Source organism: Protopterus annectens, chromosome 2.part1 (assembly GCF_019279795.1).
Source record: "Protopterus annectens isolate FY-2018-M chromosome 2.part1, PAN1.0, whole genome shotgun sequence".
Lineage (NCBI taxonomy): Eukaryota > Metazoa > Chordata > Ceratodontiformes > Protopteridae > Protopterus > Protopterus annectens.
Genome location: NC_056729.1, coordinates 1,698,962,755 through 1,698,981,742, shown reverse-complemented (window position 1 = coordinate 1,698,981,742; position 18,988 = coordinate 1,698,962,755). Strand labels below are relative to the sequence as shown.

Below are 18,988 nucleotides of genomic sequence, written 5' to 3'. Positions count from 1 at the left end.
CAACAACTGGCTAAGCTTTTGGCGTCATTCAAAGGGGATCCAGTGTCTGTCAGCCTGGGACGACATGCTCGACAAGCCTCGTTGCTTCGCAAGAGACGGCTTGCACCTGTCACCCTTAGGCTTTCGAATACTGGCCAAGGCTCTTGCTGCCCCCAAAGTGCCTTTTTTTAGGTAAGGCTTAAAAGTCAATCCCACCTCCGTAAACAGCACAAATAAAAAAATGAGGGTTATGCTACTCAACGCCAGGAGTTTAAATCTCAAAATGCACGCGCTTGAAGCACTCTTCAGTATGGAGAATGTCGACATCTGTGCAATAACTGAAACCTGGTTCAAGGCTCCACAGAGCACCCCAGCGCTACTGGGTTACAACTCATACTACACATTTCAGCCACAGAACATGAACCGAAACACAAAAGGAGGGGGTGTGTATCCATATTCATCAAGGATATCTACACCTCCAGGTTAGTGAAGCAGCATGACACCTCTGAGATCATCCATGTGCAACTAACATCAGGCAAATCTGCAATGCAAATTGTGGCCTGCTACAGATCACCCTCCATGACCAAGGACCACCACTCCGCCTTTCTGGAGATAATGGAAAACATGAAGGTCCTACCAAACACCCTGACATTGGGCGATTTAATTTACCCTACCGTTAACTGGGAAAACTACTCAAGTACAAACTCCCAAGTCCAGCGCTTCCTGGAATTTATCAACTTAAATGCCCTGGATCAGCTTGTAAACTCCCCTACCAGAGGTGAAAACATATTGGACCTGGTCATCACCAACATGGGCGTGACAGGTGTTCCGCACTGGAGGTCAACCCGTCATTGGTTAGATCAGACCATAAACTAATCACTCTGGATGTCCACACCACACCACCACTCCCAAACAAGGAAACCACAGTGAAAAACTTTTCTATAGCAAACTTCACCTTACTTAAGACAGAGGTGGTAAGTTTCACAGCTCCCACGCTAAAGGATAACAATGTCCAAGATGCAAGAACCTTTACAAATGCACTCTATGAGCACCTACAAGGATGCATGGATCGTGCCCCATCCGTAGCAAAACCAAGACTCACTCCCCTAAGAGAAGGAAACCAGTCTGGTGGACCCCTGCCATAAACAGGCTATACAATAGGAGGAGGAGGACACTAGTTCAGAAAAAAAGCAAATCCCAAGAAGGAAAGACATCCCTGATCAGTATCAGTAAGAAACTAAGGTCTCTCATAAAATCATCCAAGGCTAACTTCAAAAGAAAAATAGCCAAGGATTCGAAAGATAACCACAAAGCCTTCTTTAGCTATGTCAAGAATCTAAGAGGCAACTCACAGATATGCTCTGAGCTAGTGCAAAATCGCACAAAATATACTGAACCTACTGATATTGCCAACATCCTGGCAGATAGATTCAGTGCAAACTTCACCTCCCTCTCACCCCCAAAAGGGCCCACAATAAAACCGGAAAAGTGTAGTGTCCCAGAAATCACAGACGCACAGGTGAAAACAGCCCTTTCAAAAGCCAAAAGCACAGCATCAATGGGGCCAGATGGTGTCTCAGGCTGCGTCTTGCACAAACTACAAAACGAACTAACCCCCCACCTAAACACACTGTTCAACCTCAGCCTCTCCACAGGCTATGTGCCCATAGAATGGCGCACAGCAACGGTTATTCTACTCCACAAAGGAGGGGCCACAACTGATCTTGGTAACTATTGCCCCATAAGTCTGACTAGCCTGGTCTGCAAGGCTATGGGGTGCAACATCATGGAACTCATTAACAAAGACATTCGGAACCTCCAAACACTTGACCCGACCCAGTTCGGCTTTGTTAAGGGCAGATCATGCCTACTAAACCTGGATGACTTCTTCGAGACAGTCACCAAGGCCATAGATGAGGGGAAGGTGGTTCACACAGCCTACCATGACCTTACCAAGGCTTTTGACACCATTCCCCACTCGGGAATTATAGAAAAGCTCACCAGCCTGAACATAAGCCCCTACATCACGAGATGGGTTGCCAACTGGCTTACAGAGAGAACTCGCATGGTAAGAATAGTGGGCTCCAGGTCCGACTCTAAACCAGTCACAAGTGGTGTCCCACAAGGCTCAGTCCTGGGACCCCTACTTTTCGGCATATACTTCTCAGAAGTACAGGCAAACACAGGAGGTCTATGACTAACCAAGTTCGCCGACACTGCAAACTGGGAGCCATAACTGACTCTCCGGCTGACACGGACAGTCTCCAAAAGGGCCTTACTGAGACGGACACCTGGTGTCAAAGCCATGGTCTCAAGCTAAATGCCAAAAAATGCATAGTCATCCCGTTTGGGAAAAACAAAACACTCCTGAATTACCACATAGGTGGCAGCCCCCTTAATACAGAAGAGGTAATAAGAGATCTGAGGACCCAGGTAGATAGTAATCTCTCCTTTGACAATCATATTGCCAAAGTAGTTCGGAAATCCTTCTATGTAACCCATCTAATTACTAAAGGGTTCGCATCTAGAAATAAAGAGGTTATAGTGCCTCTCTACTCGTCACTCATCAGACCCATCATATAGTACAATGCCCTATTTGGGATGTACCTCACAAGACACTTCCAACAGCTGGAAAGACCATAAAAGTACCTCACCAAGAGGATTACTGGCCTCAAACATATGTCCTATGCAGCCCGACTGGAAAAACTCCGGCTTTACTCAGAGGGCAGAGCTCCGCATTAACACTCTTCAGGAGGAACCTTGACGAGTGGATGGGCAACAGAAAATACACCCCTGGGATCACTTCATTGGCTCTTCTTGACAGAGGCTCAGTTATGGGGCGGCAAAAGCTGACACACTCTGGCTAGGCTTATAAATGCCCTTGGGCAGATAGCCTAGTACCTACCTATGAACTTATCACTATTGCAGCCGCTCTAGCAATTAGTACTATTAATCCCCATTTCCCTTGATCCTGGTATTCTGCTGAATATTCATCCTGAAAATCCTTTCTTTGTCAAATCTACATGCTCACTTCTTTCTAAATGTGTCTCTTGCTGCATTGCTATTAGCACTCGACATTTCTTAATATAATTCAGTACTCCATTTTTGTCTATACCTGTAAGGCCCATTTACATTCCAAGATAACATGGACAGAACAGCCACCATGATAAAAACCCACAGCTACTACTTAATCTAAAATTAAGGTTACCCATCCCAAATTGCATGTTACAGCCTGTGTTCCCACTTAATGCTGTCTGTTCTATTCCCCTACCAGATCTGAAAATCAGTTTGCATGCTTTTAGAAAATTAACTTTTAACTCTAAGAAAAAGTGCACCGGCCATCTTCAAATAAAACTAAATTGCACACACTCAATTAAATGCATTATTAGGGTTGTTGGGGTGGCTGCTACCCTTCATTCACTTTCCATGATTTCAAACAATTTTTCACTAAGCTGCTTGCCATTTTACCTTTAATTTTTTTCAAAGCTTAATTGCTTGCACCTGCATCTCCACATAAAAGCAGTCAGCAATGAGAGAGAAAAAACAGCTTATAACTCTGCAAATGTATGAAGAAATATTTGTCATTTTCAGTCAGAGTACAATGTACAACTTCCTTATAGGTTCATAGGTTCATAGGTTCATACTAGGCTATCTGCCCGAGGGCATTTACAAGCCTAGCCCATAGTTTTGTGGCTTACGCCACCCCTTTAGTATGGGGAACTATACCCATTATTTTGCTTTGCCTTCAGATGCAGACTCCTTGATTCCTACTGAAAAGAAATAATAACGGAAAAAAACAAGCTAATACATTTGCAGATGCAAGAAACTTAACATTTTTCAAATCTTTCATCATTTTGTATTATTTTTCAAGTCTGCTTGCTTACAGAAATACTTTACAGTTTAAGCAATGGCAATATTCTAGACATTGACACTTTTACAAAATAAGAGAAACCACTTTACTTCTACATATAATATAATCAGTGTACTTTTACACCAACTTAGCCCAACAGCCCAAGATCACATTGTATTAACTTATACTTGCTTTGGTTCAGCCTATCTTCTCTTGTCACATTGGTTCAGCCTATCTTCTCTTGTCACATTGCTAAGCCAATATTTCTTACAATACAAAAAGTTATTTGTGTCAACATCCTTTATATGTACAGCAGTCAATGAAGATCCCCCTCACACATTTAAAATACCCCTGACTGCACATTATACAAAACCATTTTAGTATGCAACATGCAGCTGATATCATGAAATGTTTTACACAAATACTAATAACAAACACTGCTTTACTTATAGGTAGTCTTTTTTTCCTTTTAGTGTCCTTTTAAACATTAATGACTAATAAGAGTTTGTGCTTTACAGTCCAGTCACAAGTTTAATAATGTCAACAAGTCCAGTCTTTTTCAGTCACTTTTTTCTTACAAAGCCATTTTTTCACAAATGTGATTGATTACAGTCTCCCATTTATTCAGAATTTCAGCGTTGCTGGCCTTCTTCCAGTTTGTCTCAATTTCCCAAAGCCAAACTCTACAGTGTTCAAGTCCAAGGTACCCCTGATTTTTTTCTTGTCATCTCCTATGCTTTTTTCAAAATATTTTCTTTTGGAACACTGGAAAAGGTTTCACTAAGTCTGTCTATTAGCTTTACTGTCAGACAAAATGAGAATTAGAATCCCCATCTGTTGCTGGCTCACTTTTTGTGGGACAAACCTTCCTCCTTAGCCTGCTCTACACTGAAAAAATGTTTAGACTGAGTCTCAAACCTGCCTCTCAACATTCTTTGACTGCTGGAATAAATTTGCTTCTCTTCTGCCTGATGTACAGTGAATAATCAATTTTCCACAAACACTCTGTTGTCTCCAATTTTTAATACTTTCCCCTTCTGCTGTAGTTTTGTCAGGATCATCTTTTCCTGCTGGTATGATTGCACCTCTAGTAATATAGGTCTTGGCTATTTTCTCATGGCCAGGTTTGGAGCATACACACAATGTGCCCTTTCAATTAACAAATCCTGCTGTGGAATACCAGTCTAGTTACTTATTTGTGTGTTCATAAAAATTAATACAGTACGTTCCTGCCAGTTTCTCTGGTATAACAGAAAACCTAATTTTTCTCTGCACGTGCTGTCTTCTAACTATACATTTTTGAAACCGCTCTACCTAAGAAACCTCATGCTCATTCAGCTTTTTCTTCATTTCACCCTCTAATTTTTGCAGTGTTATCAATTCATCTGAATAGTTAGTTAAAATTTCTTCTACTTTTATAAGTCTTTTGTTATTTGAGTGGACATATTCCTTCAACATTTCATTTATTTTAATCACCTCTGAGTACATTTCATATATTTTTCTCGCTAAATTACTCAAAGCCATCTCTTGTACCAAAGCTGAACTGGTTTTTGCTTAACAGCTACAGGATTCTTCCCAGCCAGTGTTTTATCTTCACCTTGATTCTCTATCAGTTTCTCAGTTTCTTCTTTGCTGGTACCCGTGACGGTGTACGTAATAGCCAGCAATTTAATTTTAACTAGGCTGACGATATCACTGGCTCTTATTTCTCAGTTTCCATTTTCACACTGGGAGAGACGAAATTAAGCTGTTAATTAGTGTGCAGCCATCATGGAAGCCATTTTCTTAATTTCAAGCAAAGAACTTTATTCAGTTTTAAATGTCTTTGTCAGGTGATTTATTTATTTATGAGTTTAAGGATATATGCATTGGCCAGCTCCGTGTTACAGAAGGATAAAGCTTAAGTACAGCACAGGTGACCTGAGTTTTCAGCTAGTACCTTGGGTGCACCTAAAGGCGTTGTCCAGAGAGGAGATGGGAGTCAGTGTCCACTGCTGGCTCTCCACTCGTGAAGGGAAGGAGGTGGCTCTGGCTCATGACATGAGTGAGAACTAGGTGAATTCAAGGCATTCAGCCAGAAGAGTGGGGGTGGGGTGGGGGGAATACTTCCAGGAAGAGAAGATGGACTGTTTTCCCAGAATCAGCAAGCTGACACACACCATACCACCTAACACTTGCTATGGAACTGAGGTCTGCTGCGGATTCCTGGGCAGAATCTAATAGGCCATACAGTTTTGTGCACTGAATCTAGTGTACTGACCAACGCGTTGGATCCATCTATCAAACAGTAACTGCTCAGGTCTATATGCTAACACATTAAAATCTGAAAGGTTGGCTTATTAAGGGTAACCAGTAATTTACGTTGCTGATTTTGCCTGGGTTATCTAGCTATTGGCAGAGTTATAATTTGAGTAAGAGAGTGACAGTATATCTGCATGCACATTCCACTCACAATCTTTGCTACTATATCATAAACTCATTTGAAATTGCATGGACTCTCCTTCTCCCACTGACAACTGCTATGTGTAGCATGACTAATAACATGGATTATGATCCACAAAACAAATCACGTTCTTATAGGTATCATACAGTCCCAAATTCATAAAATTCAGTCTTATTCTGCTTGCCATTTTACTTACTTAAATTCTTCCACGAATGTGCCATGGTGAGTGATGTTTTGCCATAGGCTTTTAAAAATTGCACTGATGTGGTACCGAATTGTAAACTTGTCATAAAATTCACTAGTTGCTCCTGTGTGCTCAACGTCTAAAAGAGAAAAAAAATGGTACTAGAACCACTAAACTACTTTTGTTACTTATTATATGAACAGTATTTTAGAATTCTAGTTACATAAAAATACACAATAAAAACAGAATTCCAAGAGAATTTCTTGCAGCAGTGAAGCACACCTGTGGTACACTGGCATTGAACAGCATCATTGTATAATGGCCAGCAAGCAGCATGACAGAAAAAGCTAAGGCAGTTAACACTCCACAAAGAGGATTTAACTGTCAACTACCAGCCTCTACCTTCTCTGAAGTGACTGAGATGAACAGCTAATCCATTAAGAATTCATGAACCAGACTTGGTGTTGTGCATGTAAGGCATGCAGAGCCCCCCCCCCCCCCCCGCTTGTCAGCCCCTAGAAAGAAAATATACAGATGAGCAGAATGCTTGTGGGCTAGGTCTATCGGCTGCCAGATCCTTATCAAAGATGAAACATGGCTCCCTACAAAAACGGCTTGATGTTTCAAGGTCCTATAACATAAGGGTATGACCACCAAAAAGCATGTTCTAAAAGATCAACTGCAAAACCATCAGTCTTGATATGGGACAGAGTAAGCCTACTAATAATGAAATTCAAGAAGCAAAGATGTGAAAAATGCTTTAAAAAAGGGGGGGGGGATACAGAAATTCTTTAGTGAAGTGCTTGACCAGCTAGTGCTGGGTCACAGTTCTGTCTTCCACAAATCAAGATGGCCAGAAATTGATGGCTTATCCACACTTACTCTTGTGCAATGATACAAAAATCATGAAGGTGCCTGAGATAGGTCAGTAGAAGCTCCAAGCATCCTGTATTTAGAGTAAAAGCTATTTTTCTGCCCAAATGAAGAACATCTTCTACTTAACAGAATGTGTGTGACAAGTGGAAGGGTTTCCAGCGGTTTCAACCACTACAGCTTCCTGACCAAAAACCCATCTGGACCAGAGACTTTACAATAGGAATCCCACAAGACAAGGCAAGAAACTACCATTCCAAACACTAAATGGGAATGTTTCCTGTACTGTTGGGTACCTGCAAGCTTGAAACCATGCCTTTCTTTGCCCCTAAGATGCAGATATGCTTTTCAATGAACTTGGTGAACATATGTCGATTAAATGGCACAGGCATGTAAGAATTCATGCTGCTTTGGGGGGGGGGTCATATCTACCTCACACTCTTTCACTAAGTAGATTAATTCTGCCAAGTGCAAGGTAAGAATGCCATGCTGGTAGTCAGACAGGCACAGAAAAATGGCAAGAACAAAATACAGTGGAGGGGAAATTGGCTTCTTTAAAAAAGGACAAAGCAGAGGGACAAGATGTGTTGTCTTACAATGTGCTAAAGAATATGTGCTAGCAGATCCCAAGAACTACATTTTCACCAGGGAAACTATAGGCCCATTAGCTTAATAGCAATGATAGGGAAAGTCAGAGAAACTCCTTAGGGGAAAGGTTGCTTGCTTTCCTAGGGGACAATAACTCACATGGCTTCAAAAGGAAGTAGTAGTAGATGTGGTTTAGCTGGATTTCAGCAAGGCATTCTATTAGATCCCACAAAGGATGCTGCTAGAAAAACTGAAGGGGTTGAGCGCAGAATCAAGATTAAGGAATATTAAGGAATACGACACTGCATTTCTCTACACTAGCGAATTACACTAGTATAGTACTATGCGGAATGCCATCTCAATAGACTGTGTATAGGCAGCATATAGTGTTATTTGAACTTTGCTGGAATCTTGGTAGAAAAGACATTTTGTATGACCTAGCCTCATCCCTTAAACTTGGAGGGGGCAAGGTATGTACATCATCTCAGGGACACATGATGTCTTCCTTCTGCAAGTGTACACTCTTGTACACTCACTCATGAAGGCTAGCATCAGGTGGTGGCTTAGTCAGGCAAAAGCCCTCCCGCAGGAGAGCAACATTACCCCTTCCTCCAAGGAACTACAGCTGTATACATCTTGTTTTAATGAGTCCTCCTCCCAGGATGAGCTTGCCTATCATCCTCTACCAGCCCTATCAAGCACCAGGGCTGGTAACTGAATTCTAGTCACGTGAATCATAGCCACTGCTTCACAATTCATAGTTATACACCAGGCTAACAACTACCAGGGCCTTTATAATCCTAGCCGTGCAATCCCAGTTGTGTCCATATGTATCATGGGCATTTACTAGAAGGTGGTATGTTAGTTAGGAAATTTCTACAGGTTATGTGTGGGGATATTTTAGTATGGGCATTACTGTGTGCCTCTGTCCACTGGAGACATGGGAGCCCAGAGCAAGGTGCATTTCCGATTTGCCATCCACTGGTTAAGGTTGTGCTTAAATAGGATTTATCTCTTTATGTCATCTGAGCTGTCCTGTTCCTGCAAAGATACAGCCCTCACTGTTCTAACACACTGTGATGTCAGTTGAAAGAAAGGTAGCGACACAGGCATCTATTTCCTGTAGCAAAATGAACTGCACTGCAAACAATTTATAAATAAAGAAAGCTTGCCAAAAAAAAAAAAGGCCAGATTACATGCTGTTACAGAAGACTGTTACAGTGACGTCCCTAACACCTCTTCATGTGGTACAGGGTATGACTCTTTCAGCCCTGAGCAAGTCACTTAACCAGATAGTGCAAAATTTCCTACAGACTCTACACATGGGACACACCACTATCATGCCTTAAAAAAATCTTTCCTGGTTAGGGCTACCACAACTCTTAATATACACTCAGTTAACCATGGTTCATAAACTATTCTACCAGCCTGAGAAAATACCTGCTCTTATAAACATTATACACCCCTATTCCAACAGCTGTACTCTTTGCTCATCAATTAAATCACTGCTACAAGTTACCAAATCCACTAGTACTTCAGGTGATGCTTTATATTCACCTCAAGTTGCAAAAGCTTGGGGACGCACTTCCCCCTACTATTAAACCCACCCTTAACCCTAACCAGTTCAAACAACGACTCAAAATTAATTTAACCAAGTCATGGCAGTGCTCTTGTAATAGTCCAGGCTAATGAGACCTTCTACTATTTCTCTTATTCTACTCATAAAACTAATTTTTGCACCTATTTCTCATCATCTTTCCTTCACCCTACTGATCCCAGTCAAGCTTATCTTTTATGCCAAGCTCCTACAGACCCTAGAGCATACTCATCATTATAACTGTCCAGCTCCTGCTACAATTCTGCAGGATCATATATACTTGTTGGCACAACCTGTCTTACATCTTTTGTTTAAATTTCATACTATGTTAAGGTTCTGTCACTGCATAAACAACAAATGTTTTGTCCTTGATTTTTATTACCTACGTGCAAGTGAACATGTACAAATTTTTGTAACTCAGATTTTTGATGTATTCTCCACAGGCTACGTACCCATAAAGTGGCGCACAGCAGCGGTTATTCCGCTCCACAAAGGTGGAGCCAAAACAGACCCCGGGAACTTTCGCCCTATAAGCCTGACTAGCTTGATCTGCAAGGCTATGGAGCGCATCATCATGGAACTCATTAACAGAGACATTGGGAACCTCCAAACACTGGACCCTACCCAGTTCGGCTTTGTCAAGGGCAGATCATGCCTCCTAAACCTGGTGGACTTCTTTGAGACAGTTATCAAGGCTACAGATGAGGGAAAGGTGGTACACACAGCCCACCTAGACCTCGCAAATGCCTTTGACACCATTCCCCATTCTGGTATTATAGACAAGCTCACCAGCCTGAACATAGACCCCTACATCACAAGATGAGTTGCCAACTGGCTCACGGACAGAACCCACATGGTGAGAGTTGCGGGAGCTAGGTCCGACTCTAAATTGGTTACAAGTGGAGTTCCCCAGGGCTCAGTCCTAGGACCCCTCCAGTTCAGCATATACTTCTCAGAGGTACAGGCAAGCACAGGAGGACTATGGCTGACCAAGTTCACAGACGACTGCAAACTAGGGGCTGTAACTGACTCTCCGGCTGACAAAGACATCCTCCAAAAGGGTCTCACTGAGACGGATACCTAGTGTCAAAATCATGGCCTCAAGCTAAATGCCAAAAAGTGCATAGTCATCCAAAAAACAAAGTACCCACAAACTACCACATAGGCGGTAATCCCCTAAATATGGAAGACGTAATAAGGGATCTGGGGACCCAAGCAGATAGTAATCTCACCTTTGATAACCACATTGCCAAAGTGGTTAGAAAATCCTTCTACGTGGCCCACCTAATCACAAAAGGGTTCGTATCCAAATCAAAAGAGGTCATTGTGCCCCTCTACTCATCAGACCCATCATAGAGTACAATGCCCCATTTGGGATGTACCTTACAAGACACCTACAACAGCTGGAAAGACCACAGAAGTACCTCACCAAGAGGAACACTGGCCTCAAACAGATGTCCTATGCAGCTCGACTGAAGAAATTACAGCTGTACTTGGTTGCATACTACCTACTCAGAGGTGATCTCTGCCTGACATACAAGGCCATGTCCAACCCAGAATTGATGGACATGCTCCACCTAAAGAAAACCTTATCCCAGCGAGCCACAAGCTCTAGGGATCTAAACCTCACCACAACAATAAACAGGACGTGCTGGAGGGATATATTCCTGTCCCAGAGACTTCCCATGCTTTGGAACAAGATCCCAATCTACATTAGGCAGAGCTCCTCACTAACACTCTTCAAAAGAAATCTTGACGGGTGGATGGGAAAAGTACAGTTTTGTACCTACCATAAATGTAGATGTTCGAGGATTCCATTGCTGCAGTCCTGACTATTGGGGTATAGTCCGCGTCCAGTCGGCCCGAATACCAGAGTATAAGGCTGACGTCGGTCAGGGCGCATTAGACTGACGTCAGTACGTCAGGGTACTAATGCGCATGACCGACGTCATATCCTCAGTCTTTTCTTGCCCCAGATGTCAGAAGACCTTAAAAAGACAAGTCCCAAAAAACCTGCACCAAAAACATGTACAATATATACAACAATATATACAAAAACATAAGCATGTAAACTCACCTACACAACCACCCCTAAATACAGAGGGAAGGAGGGAGGGTAAATTGGACTGCAGCAATGGAATCCTCGAACATCTACATTTATGGTAGGTACAAAACTGTACTATGTTCTTCGCCTTCCATTGCTGCAGTCCTGACTATTGGGTAGAATCCCAAAGCAGAGGTAAGGGAGGCTGGCAAATCATAAAGAAGTAGGAGCTGACAACATGCCTTGCAAAACAGCTGTGGCAAAACCAGCCCTAGACTTAGAGTAGATAGGAAGGTGATAATGCTTAGAGAAAGTATGCACTGAACTCCAAGTAGCTGCTTCCAAAATATCCTTAGTTGCCACCCCCCTTAGAAATGCAGTTGAAGTGGCAGTAGCCCTAGTGGAATGAGGCCTAATCCCAGCTGGAATCTCCTTGCCATGATGGGAATAACAAAATGCAATGCAAAAGCCAATCCACCTAGAAATAGTTTGTTTTGACACAGGCTTGCCCTGTGAACTCAAAGCAAAAGAAACAAACAACTGCTGGGACTGCCTAAAATCCTTAGTTCTGCTTAAATAATAACGCAATTGCCTGTGTACATCTAAAGTGTGCAAAATCTTTTCCCCTTTATTTTGAGGATCTGCATAAAACGTAGGCAAATGAATAGTTTGGTTTAAAGCCACACTAGAAACCACCTTAGGCATAAAGGAAGGATTAGTACGTAATGATACCCTATCCTTATGGAAAATCAAAGGGCTCTACTGCCATAAGGGCCTGCAACTCAGACACCCTTCTTGCAGAAGTAATAGCCAACAGAAAAGCAGTCTTCCATGACAAATATTTCAATTCAGCAGTAGCTGCAGGCTCAAAAGGTTGTAGAGTAAGTTTTTCCAACACAAAATTGAGATCCCAAGCAGGAGTAGGAGCTCTCCGTGGGGGTCTTATATTCTTTGCCCCTCTAAGAAACTGCTTGAACAAAGGATGCGAAAACAAAGGTGGGTCACAATCATAGTGAGCTGAAATTGCTGCAGCATGAATCTTAATGGAAGAGAAGGACAAACCTTTGTCCAATAACTCAGTAAGATATTGAAGAGCCACACTCAAATTAGGCTCAGAAATCTCCAAATTCTTTGCTGTACTCCAAAATAAAAATCTCTTCCATTTTTCTGCGTACACTCTCCTTGTACTAGGTCTTCTAGCTTCCATAATCACATTTAAAACTTGTTGAGGAAGTTGAGACCTGTTGTGTTTCAACACAGAATATGCCAGGCTGTTAGATGAAGAGAATGAAGCTTGACATTGAGCAGATGACCGTCCTTCTGAGATAACAGATGAGGAATCAGAGGTAAAGGCCATGGAGGCTTCTGTACCAGACTCCGTAGTAGTGGGTACCAGTGTTGCCGAGGCCAATCTGGAGCTATCAAAATCATCCTTGGCCTGTCTTGTCTGACCTTTAATAGCACCTTTGGAAGAAGAGGCAGAGGTGGAAAGGCATACACATGAAGGTTTTTCCAACTGAAAGACAGAGCATCCACTTTCCAAGCTGTGTGATGAAACCCCTTTGTGCAATACTTTGGCAGCTGGTGGTTTAGTGGAGAAGCGAACAGATCTATGTCTGGAGTCCCCCATGACACTGTCAGTTTCTGAAATACATGAAAATCCAGTTTCCACTCGTGGGGATCCATGATTTGTCTGCTTAACACATCTGCTAAGGAGTTCTGTGCTCCTGGCAGAAACCTTGCCTGAAGAGTTAGTTGCAAGCTTAGCGCAGTCTCCCATAAAATCATTGCTTGCCTGCATAGAGGATAAGAATGTGTTCCCCCTTGCTTGTTGATGTACCACATGACAGTTGTGTTGTCTGTTAGAATCAACACCTGCCCTGGAAGAAGTAACTCCTTGAAAGCCATTAATGCAAACTGGACTGCTAACATCTCCTTCATGTTGATATGTAGATGCTGTAGTCTGGCAGGCCACTTGTCTTGTATCCACTTTCCATTTAGATGAGCTCCCCAAGCAAGGTCCGAGGCATCTGTCGTTAAGATCTGACTTGCCTCTGGCCGGGTCACAGAGAGTCCCTTGTTTAGGTGACATTCCTGAGCCCACCACAAGAATTCTTTTCGAAGGCAAGGTATTATTTGAATGACAGTGTCCAAATCCTGGCAGTGCTGTGTCCATACATTTTGAGATACCACTGTAGCTTCCTCATATGCAGTTTGGCATTGGGAAGCACCAGAATACAAGATGCCATGAACCCTAATGCTTGAAGGACTGTCCTTGCAGTCAGCACGGACTGATGAGATAGTTGATGGAAGTAAAGTGACAGACTCTTTTGTTTGTCCGGGGTTAAAAAGGCCATCTGGGCTGCTGTATTCAGTCTCACACCCAGAAAGCACATGTCCTGAGAGGGTACTAGACTGGACTTTATTTCGTTCACAGAATACCCTAGGCATCTTAGCACTGCTATAACATATTCCAGATGCTGTAGAAGGTCTTCCTTTTCTTGAGCCAGAATCAGGCAGTCGCCCAAGTAAGGATAGATTTGAATTCCTTGAAGCCTGAAGTAAGCTATCACTGGAGCCAGAACCTTTGTGAATACTCTGGGCAGTAGATAAGCCAAAGGGCAATGCAGAGAACTGATAATGAGAATTTCCAGCTCGAAACCGCAGATACTTCCTGCAACTTAGCCTTATAGGCACATGAAGGTAAGCTTCCTTGAGATCTAAAGTTACCATCCAGTGATCTTTGCCCAGCAGAGGTAAAAGATGTTGTAACGTCAACATCTTGAACTTGGGAATGTCCAAAAACGTGTTGAGGAGAGATAAATCCAAAATTGGTCTCCACGTGTTCCCCTTCTTTGGTACAAGGAACAGGCGAGAATAAAATCCTAGGCCCCTTTCTGATACAGGGACTGGCTGAATGGCCCCTATCTGAAGTAACTGAGAAACTTGCTTGTGAGCCTCTTTTCTTTGTGGAGGAGGAACGTCTGGCATGCCTTTGAAAGGGGCATTGTATGGAAATAAAATCTGTAACCGTGGTGAATGATATCCAGCACCCATTTGTCTTGAGTAATTAAATCCCAATTTTCTTTGAAAAGAGACAGTCTTCCTCCCAAAGGAGCTGCCAGACGGGAATCTGCTGGCAGCTGAAAAGACAGGTCATTGGGTCTGTTTACGAAAGGACTGACCCCTGCCCTCACCAGAAGTCTGAGCAGGTGAACTCCCTTGTCTAGGCCTAAAAGAACCTTGAGCCCTGCCCCTACCACGTCTAGACCTACCCCTAGACTGGGAATCATAAGCAGGATATGTCCACCCCTTAGCAGGCCAATTTCTACTAAACTTTGGTGGCTGCACCTGCAAAAATCTTTAACAGTTTGCATAGACTTAGCTTTGTCCTCCATTTTCTTTAAAACTGCTTCCACAGGCGATCCAAACAACACATCAGACTGTAAAGGAGCATCCAAAATCCTTGTCTTAACATGCTCAGCTAAATTCTGATCCTTCAACCAGGCATGCCTGCGAAGAACAGAACTGGTAGCAGCCACCCTCGAGGAGGCCTGTACAGCATCAAAACCACATTGCAAAGAATGCTTACCCACTTGTTCAGACACATGAACCAAATCCAGCAACTCTTTACACTCAATACCTTCCGCCAAAGCATCCACCTTAGATTTCAATTGTGAAAGGAGATAATTCTGATATTTTAGCATGTGAAACTGACAATTCAATGCTCTCATGGCTAGAGTGGAAGAAGTATACACTTTCTTTCCCCACCTATCCAAAGCCCTTGCCTCTTTATCAGTGGGAACAGGATTTTTAACCACAGAAGCCTTAACACCTTTAGGCCCTTGAGAAATTGTTTCTGGGTCCGCCCTAGGACTCTTAAACAAATATTTATGAGCTTCGGGCACCCTATAATACCTATCAGGCTTAACAGGAGCAGGAGGCAAAGAGTCAGGGTTCAGGGAAGCCTCTGCAAAAACATCTTCCACCACATTCAACACAGGAGGAATAGCTAAAGGCCTATGCTGGGGTAAAAACAAGAATTCCCTAAGCCTTTTCCTGGAATCAGAGTAATCCTGGCCTTCCCATTTAAAGTGCTCCCTCATGGAATGCAGAGTCTCTGAAAATGAGAAATCCTCAGGCGGAGAAGCTGTAGGAGTGGAATCATCCACATCAGAATCAGAATAAGTAGGATACTCCTGCATGTCTTCCACAGAAGATTCTGAAGCCTCTGAACACTGTTCAAAACTATCAAACTCCGGTTCCACCCTAGGCCTCTTATCAGGCGGGGGCATGGAACCTCTAATCATAGTAATCAAATCCTCTGCCATTTTAAGCATATGTTTCTTAGGTACAGAACCCGAAATGCTAGGAGAAGCCCCCACTGAAGCTGAACTAGGCCTACCTCTTAAAGAAGTTTTGGCAACAGAAGGAGAGGCTCTAACTACCTTGGGAAGAGAGGGAAGAACAGTCACCTGAGAAGCCCCCTCAGCCTGGCCTACCTCCTGAGAGGGCACATCCTGCAATAGTATAGTTTCAGCCTGGGACTCCATGGAACCTCCTGGCAAAACCTCCGGCTCCACTGAGCCGTCTAAAGAACCGACGTCCGGGACTGCCGGTTCATCAACCCTAGGCTTCACTGTCTTATCCTTGCGCTTCTTGGAGGAAGCGGGCGTCGGAGCATCCGACGGCATTTTATAATTGCAACGCTTCCCAAACACTAACCTGGCACAGTCTAACCTCCTCTTAATAGTGCGTTTGTTAAACCTAGCACAAGAGCGGCAACCAACAACGTCGTGCTCAGGCCCTAAACAAGGTATACACAAGGTATGATAATCCCTATGAGGTATCTGTTTCCCACAAGAAATACAGTTATTCACTTTTTCTGACATCCGGTAAAATACTGAGGCAAGAAAAAACCAAAATGTTCCCCAACGGGGTACTTAGCCAACTCTGTTTCGGTCTGAAACTCCGGTTTCGGAAATATTTCAGAACGCCAACCTGCACTCGCAAAACTGCTTCTGCATCGGACCATGCGGCAAAAAAGACTGAGGATATGACGTCGGTCATGCGCATTAGTACCCTGACGTACTGACGTCAGTCTAATGCGCCCTGACCGACGTCAGCCTTATACTCTGGTATTCGGGCCGACTGGACGCGGACTATACCCCAATAGTCAGGACTGCAGCAATGGAAGACGAAGAACATCAGAAAGTTTACCTCGGGGATCACTTCAGTGGCTCTGCTGGACAGAGACACAGGGAACTAATCTAAGGGGGCGGCGAAAGCCAACACATTCTGGCTAGGTTTATAAATGCCTTCGGGCAGATAGCCTAGTACCTACCTATGTACCTATTTTGTATGTATTTCTTTCCATGTGAAGCTTTTCTCCCCAGGCCTCCAATGAAAATGGGTTTCCACCCAGTCAGACTTTCCCAGTAAACAAATGTAAAATAAATAAGTAAAATAAATTATCTCCAAATAAAAATAGCACAACTTCAGTGAGTCTGAAACACAACAAAAACAAAATTACTCTGTCACTAACTTTCATAAAACACTCAAAACAATGAAAAGAACTGAAGAAAGGTCCTACTAATGCTGACTTTACATGACAGCCTTGCAAATCAATCAAGCTTCAAAGGAAAGCCAGCACATGACCACTGGAGGCACTCATAGGCACAGGCTAATGGAATTTCTCGCCAAGAAAGAACACCAGTATGAATGGTAAAAACCCAAACATTATGCACTGTTGTTACAGTGACCCCCCCTACCCAACAGATGGAGTGCAAAACGGATACAGAAATAAAAATAAATGTAAAGTAATTCTAGGCAATACTAGAAAACACTGGACCATTATTTGTTGCATTTTGTTACCAGGATAGTATGACTGGGCAAACAGATGCCCCTTATCAGAGGATGCCTGGAGAGTAAAGCTCCACAGTAGTTACAAGTTAGACAAATAAAATGCACATATTTACAACAATATGTTATAAAAACATATGAACATACAAATAATTTAGTAAAGTATATATAGTAGATAAAAATAATTTACAAGACTGACGTTTAGATATACAATATGCAGTACATTTTCCAAAACAAACCCTGGTAGTGTTGCATTTTGCTTAGAATGTTAACGCATTAACTTAGTTTGACAGCTGTGTACTGCTGCTGTACCATTCTGAACCCTCTGAAAGTGGTAACAGAAGGGGTAGTGTGGTTATAACAAGTGGAAAAGCCTTAATTACATTAAAGTGGACTATTCTTTATCTTTCAATAATTATACTACAATACTGTCTTTATCATTAAAAATAGCTTCACAGAATTATTCTGCAGATAATGTATTCATATACTAAAACTCAATGAAATTTCAAGTGTAGTCCACTTTAATACAATTGACTCTCACTTAAGTGTAATACCCTTTCTGTTACCATGACGCCTTTCCCTTTTCTACCACTGCGTCCCTTGCCCACTCACACACATGCAGGAAAATACAAGTGTTAGTGGAGTGAAGCCATGCTGTCACTTGGAACGCAATGCAATACAACTTATAAGCCATTAAACAGGCACACATAAAACATTAAATATTGCCGCCCCCGTCAATCTTCCCAAACTCATTAACACCTTTTTTTCCTCAGAAAGACAGTATCACAGACTTAGCTCTACCTGGAAACTGCCTTTTTCACTATATATTACACATATATACATAAAGCAGTTTCACAGAAGTATCAGAGAACTGCGTATTCATGCAAGCTAATCCTACATCTGTAGTCTATACCGTGACTTATACAGTCCAATGTTCCCCAACATCTCTACATGAATGAGAAAAAAAATATGTATTTATAAAAGGGCTGACATGAAATGTGCATCCAGCTGTATATCCAAGCAGTGGGAAGAACAGAAGGGCATGAGACAATAGTAGAAATCTGAAATGCCAGCACAAGACTGATGTCACGTCTGAGACCACAACTTACAAAGGCCCACTTTCAGGTACTGCTAGGGTATTTTGCAATAGAAGACCCAGTGAAAAATAAGATATACATTAATATTACTGCTGCGATGTTCATCTCTCAAAGTTAAATCTGGATTTCTCACTGATTATGGTGTGTCTTTACAAATGTTAATATACACTTTTCAGGTTCAAAGTACTGGAAGCAAGAAGCTTTCCTTAAAAACTGTAGACTGGACTGGCTGCAAAGGAGGGATGATGAACGACTCTACAATCTCCAACGGACAGTTAACTGAAGACACTACATTCCACTGCTCCAAAAAGAATTCAAGGACTTTTTTTTGTCCTGCTTCCCCACCCCCTTTCAGACCTTGCCCAATGGCTCCTCTCCCTTCACCAAACTTGACACATTTGTTCCAGCAAATGGGTATAACTGGGCTAGGCAACAGCCCTACAGCCTATTTGTTCTTGCCCAGGTAACTCT

At 42.6% G+C, this 18,988-nt stretch overlaps 1 protein-coding gene across 2 annotated transcripts in view; it reads right to left on the bottom strand.

The window, feature by feature from the left end:
- Positions 1 to 18,988, bottom strand: part of UBE4B (ubiquitination factor E4B) — a 2,592,778-nt gene that overhangs the window by 520,004 nt on the left and 2,053,786 nt on the right. For both annotated transcript variants that reach the window (XM_044063145.1, XM_044063144.1), the window contains one exon: positions 6,469 to 6,595. In XM_044063145.1, coding sequence (XP_043919080.1) covers positions 6,469 to 6,595 — 127 coding nt within the window. The remainder of the gene's footprint in view (positions 1 to 6,468; positions 6,596 to 18,988) is intronic.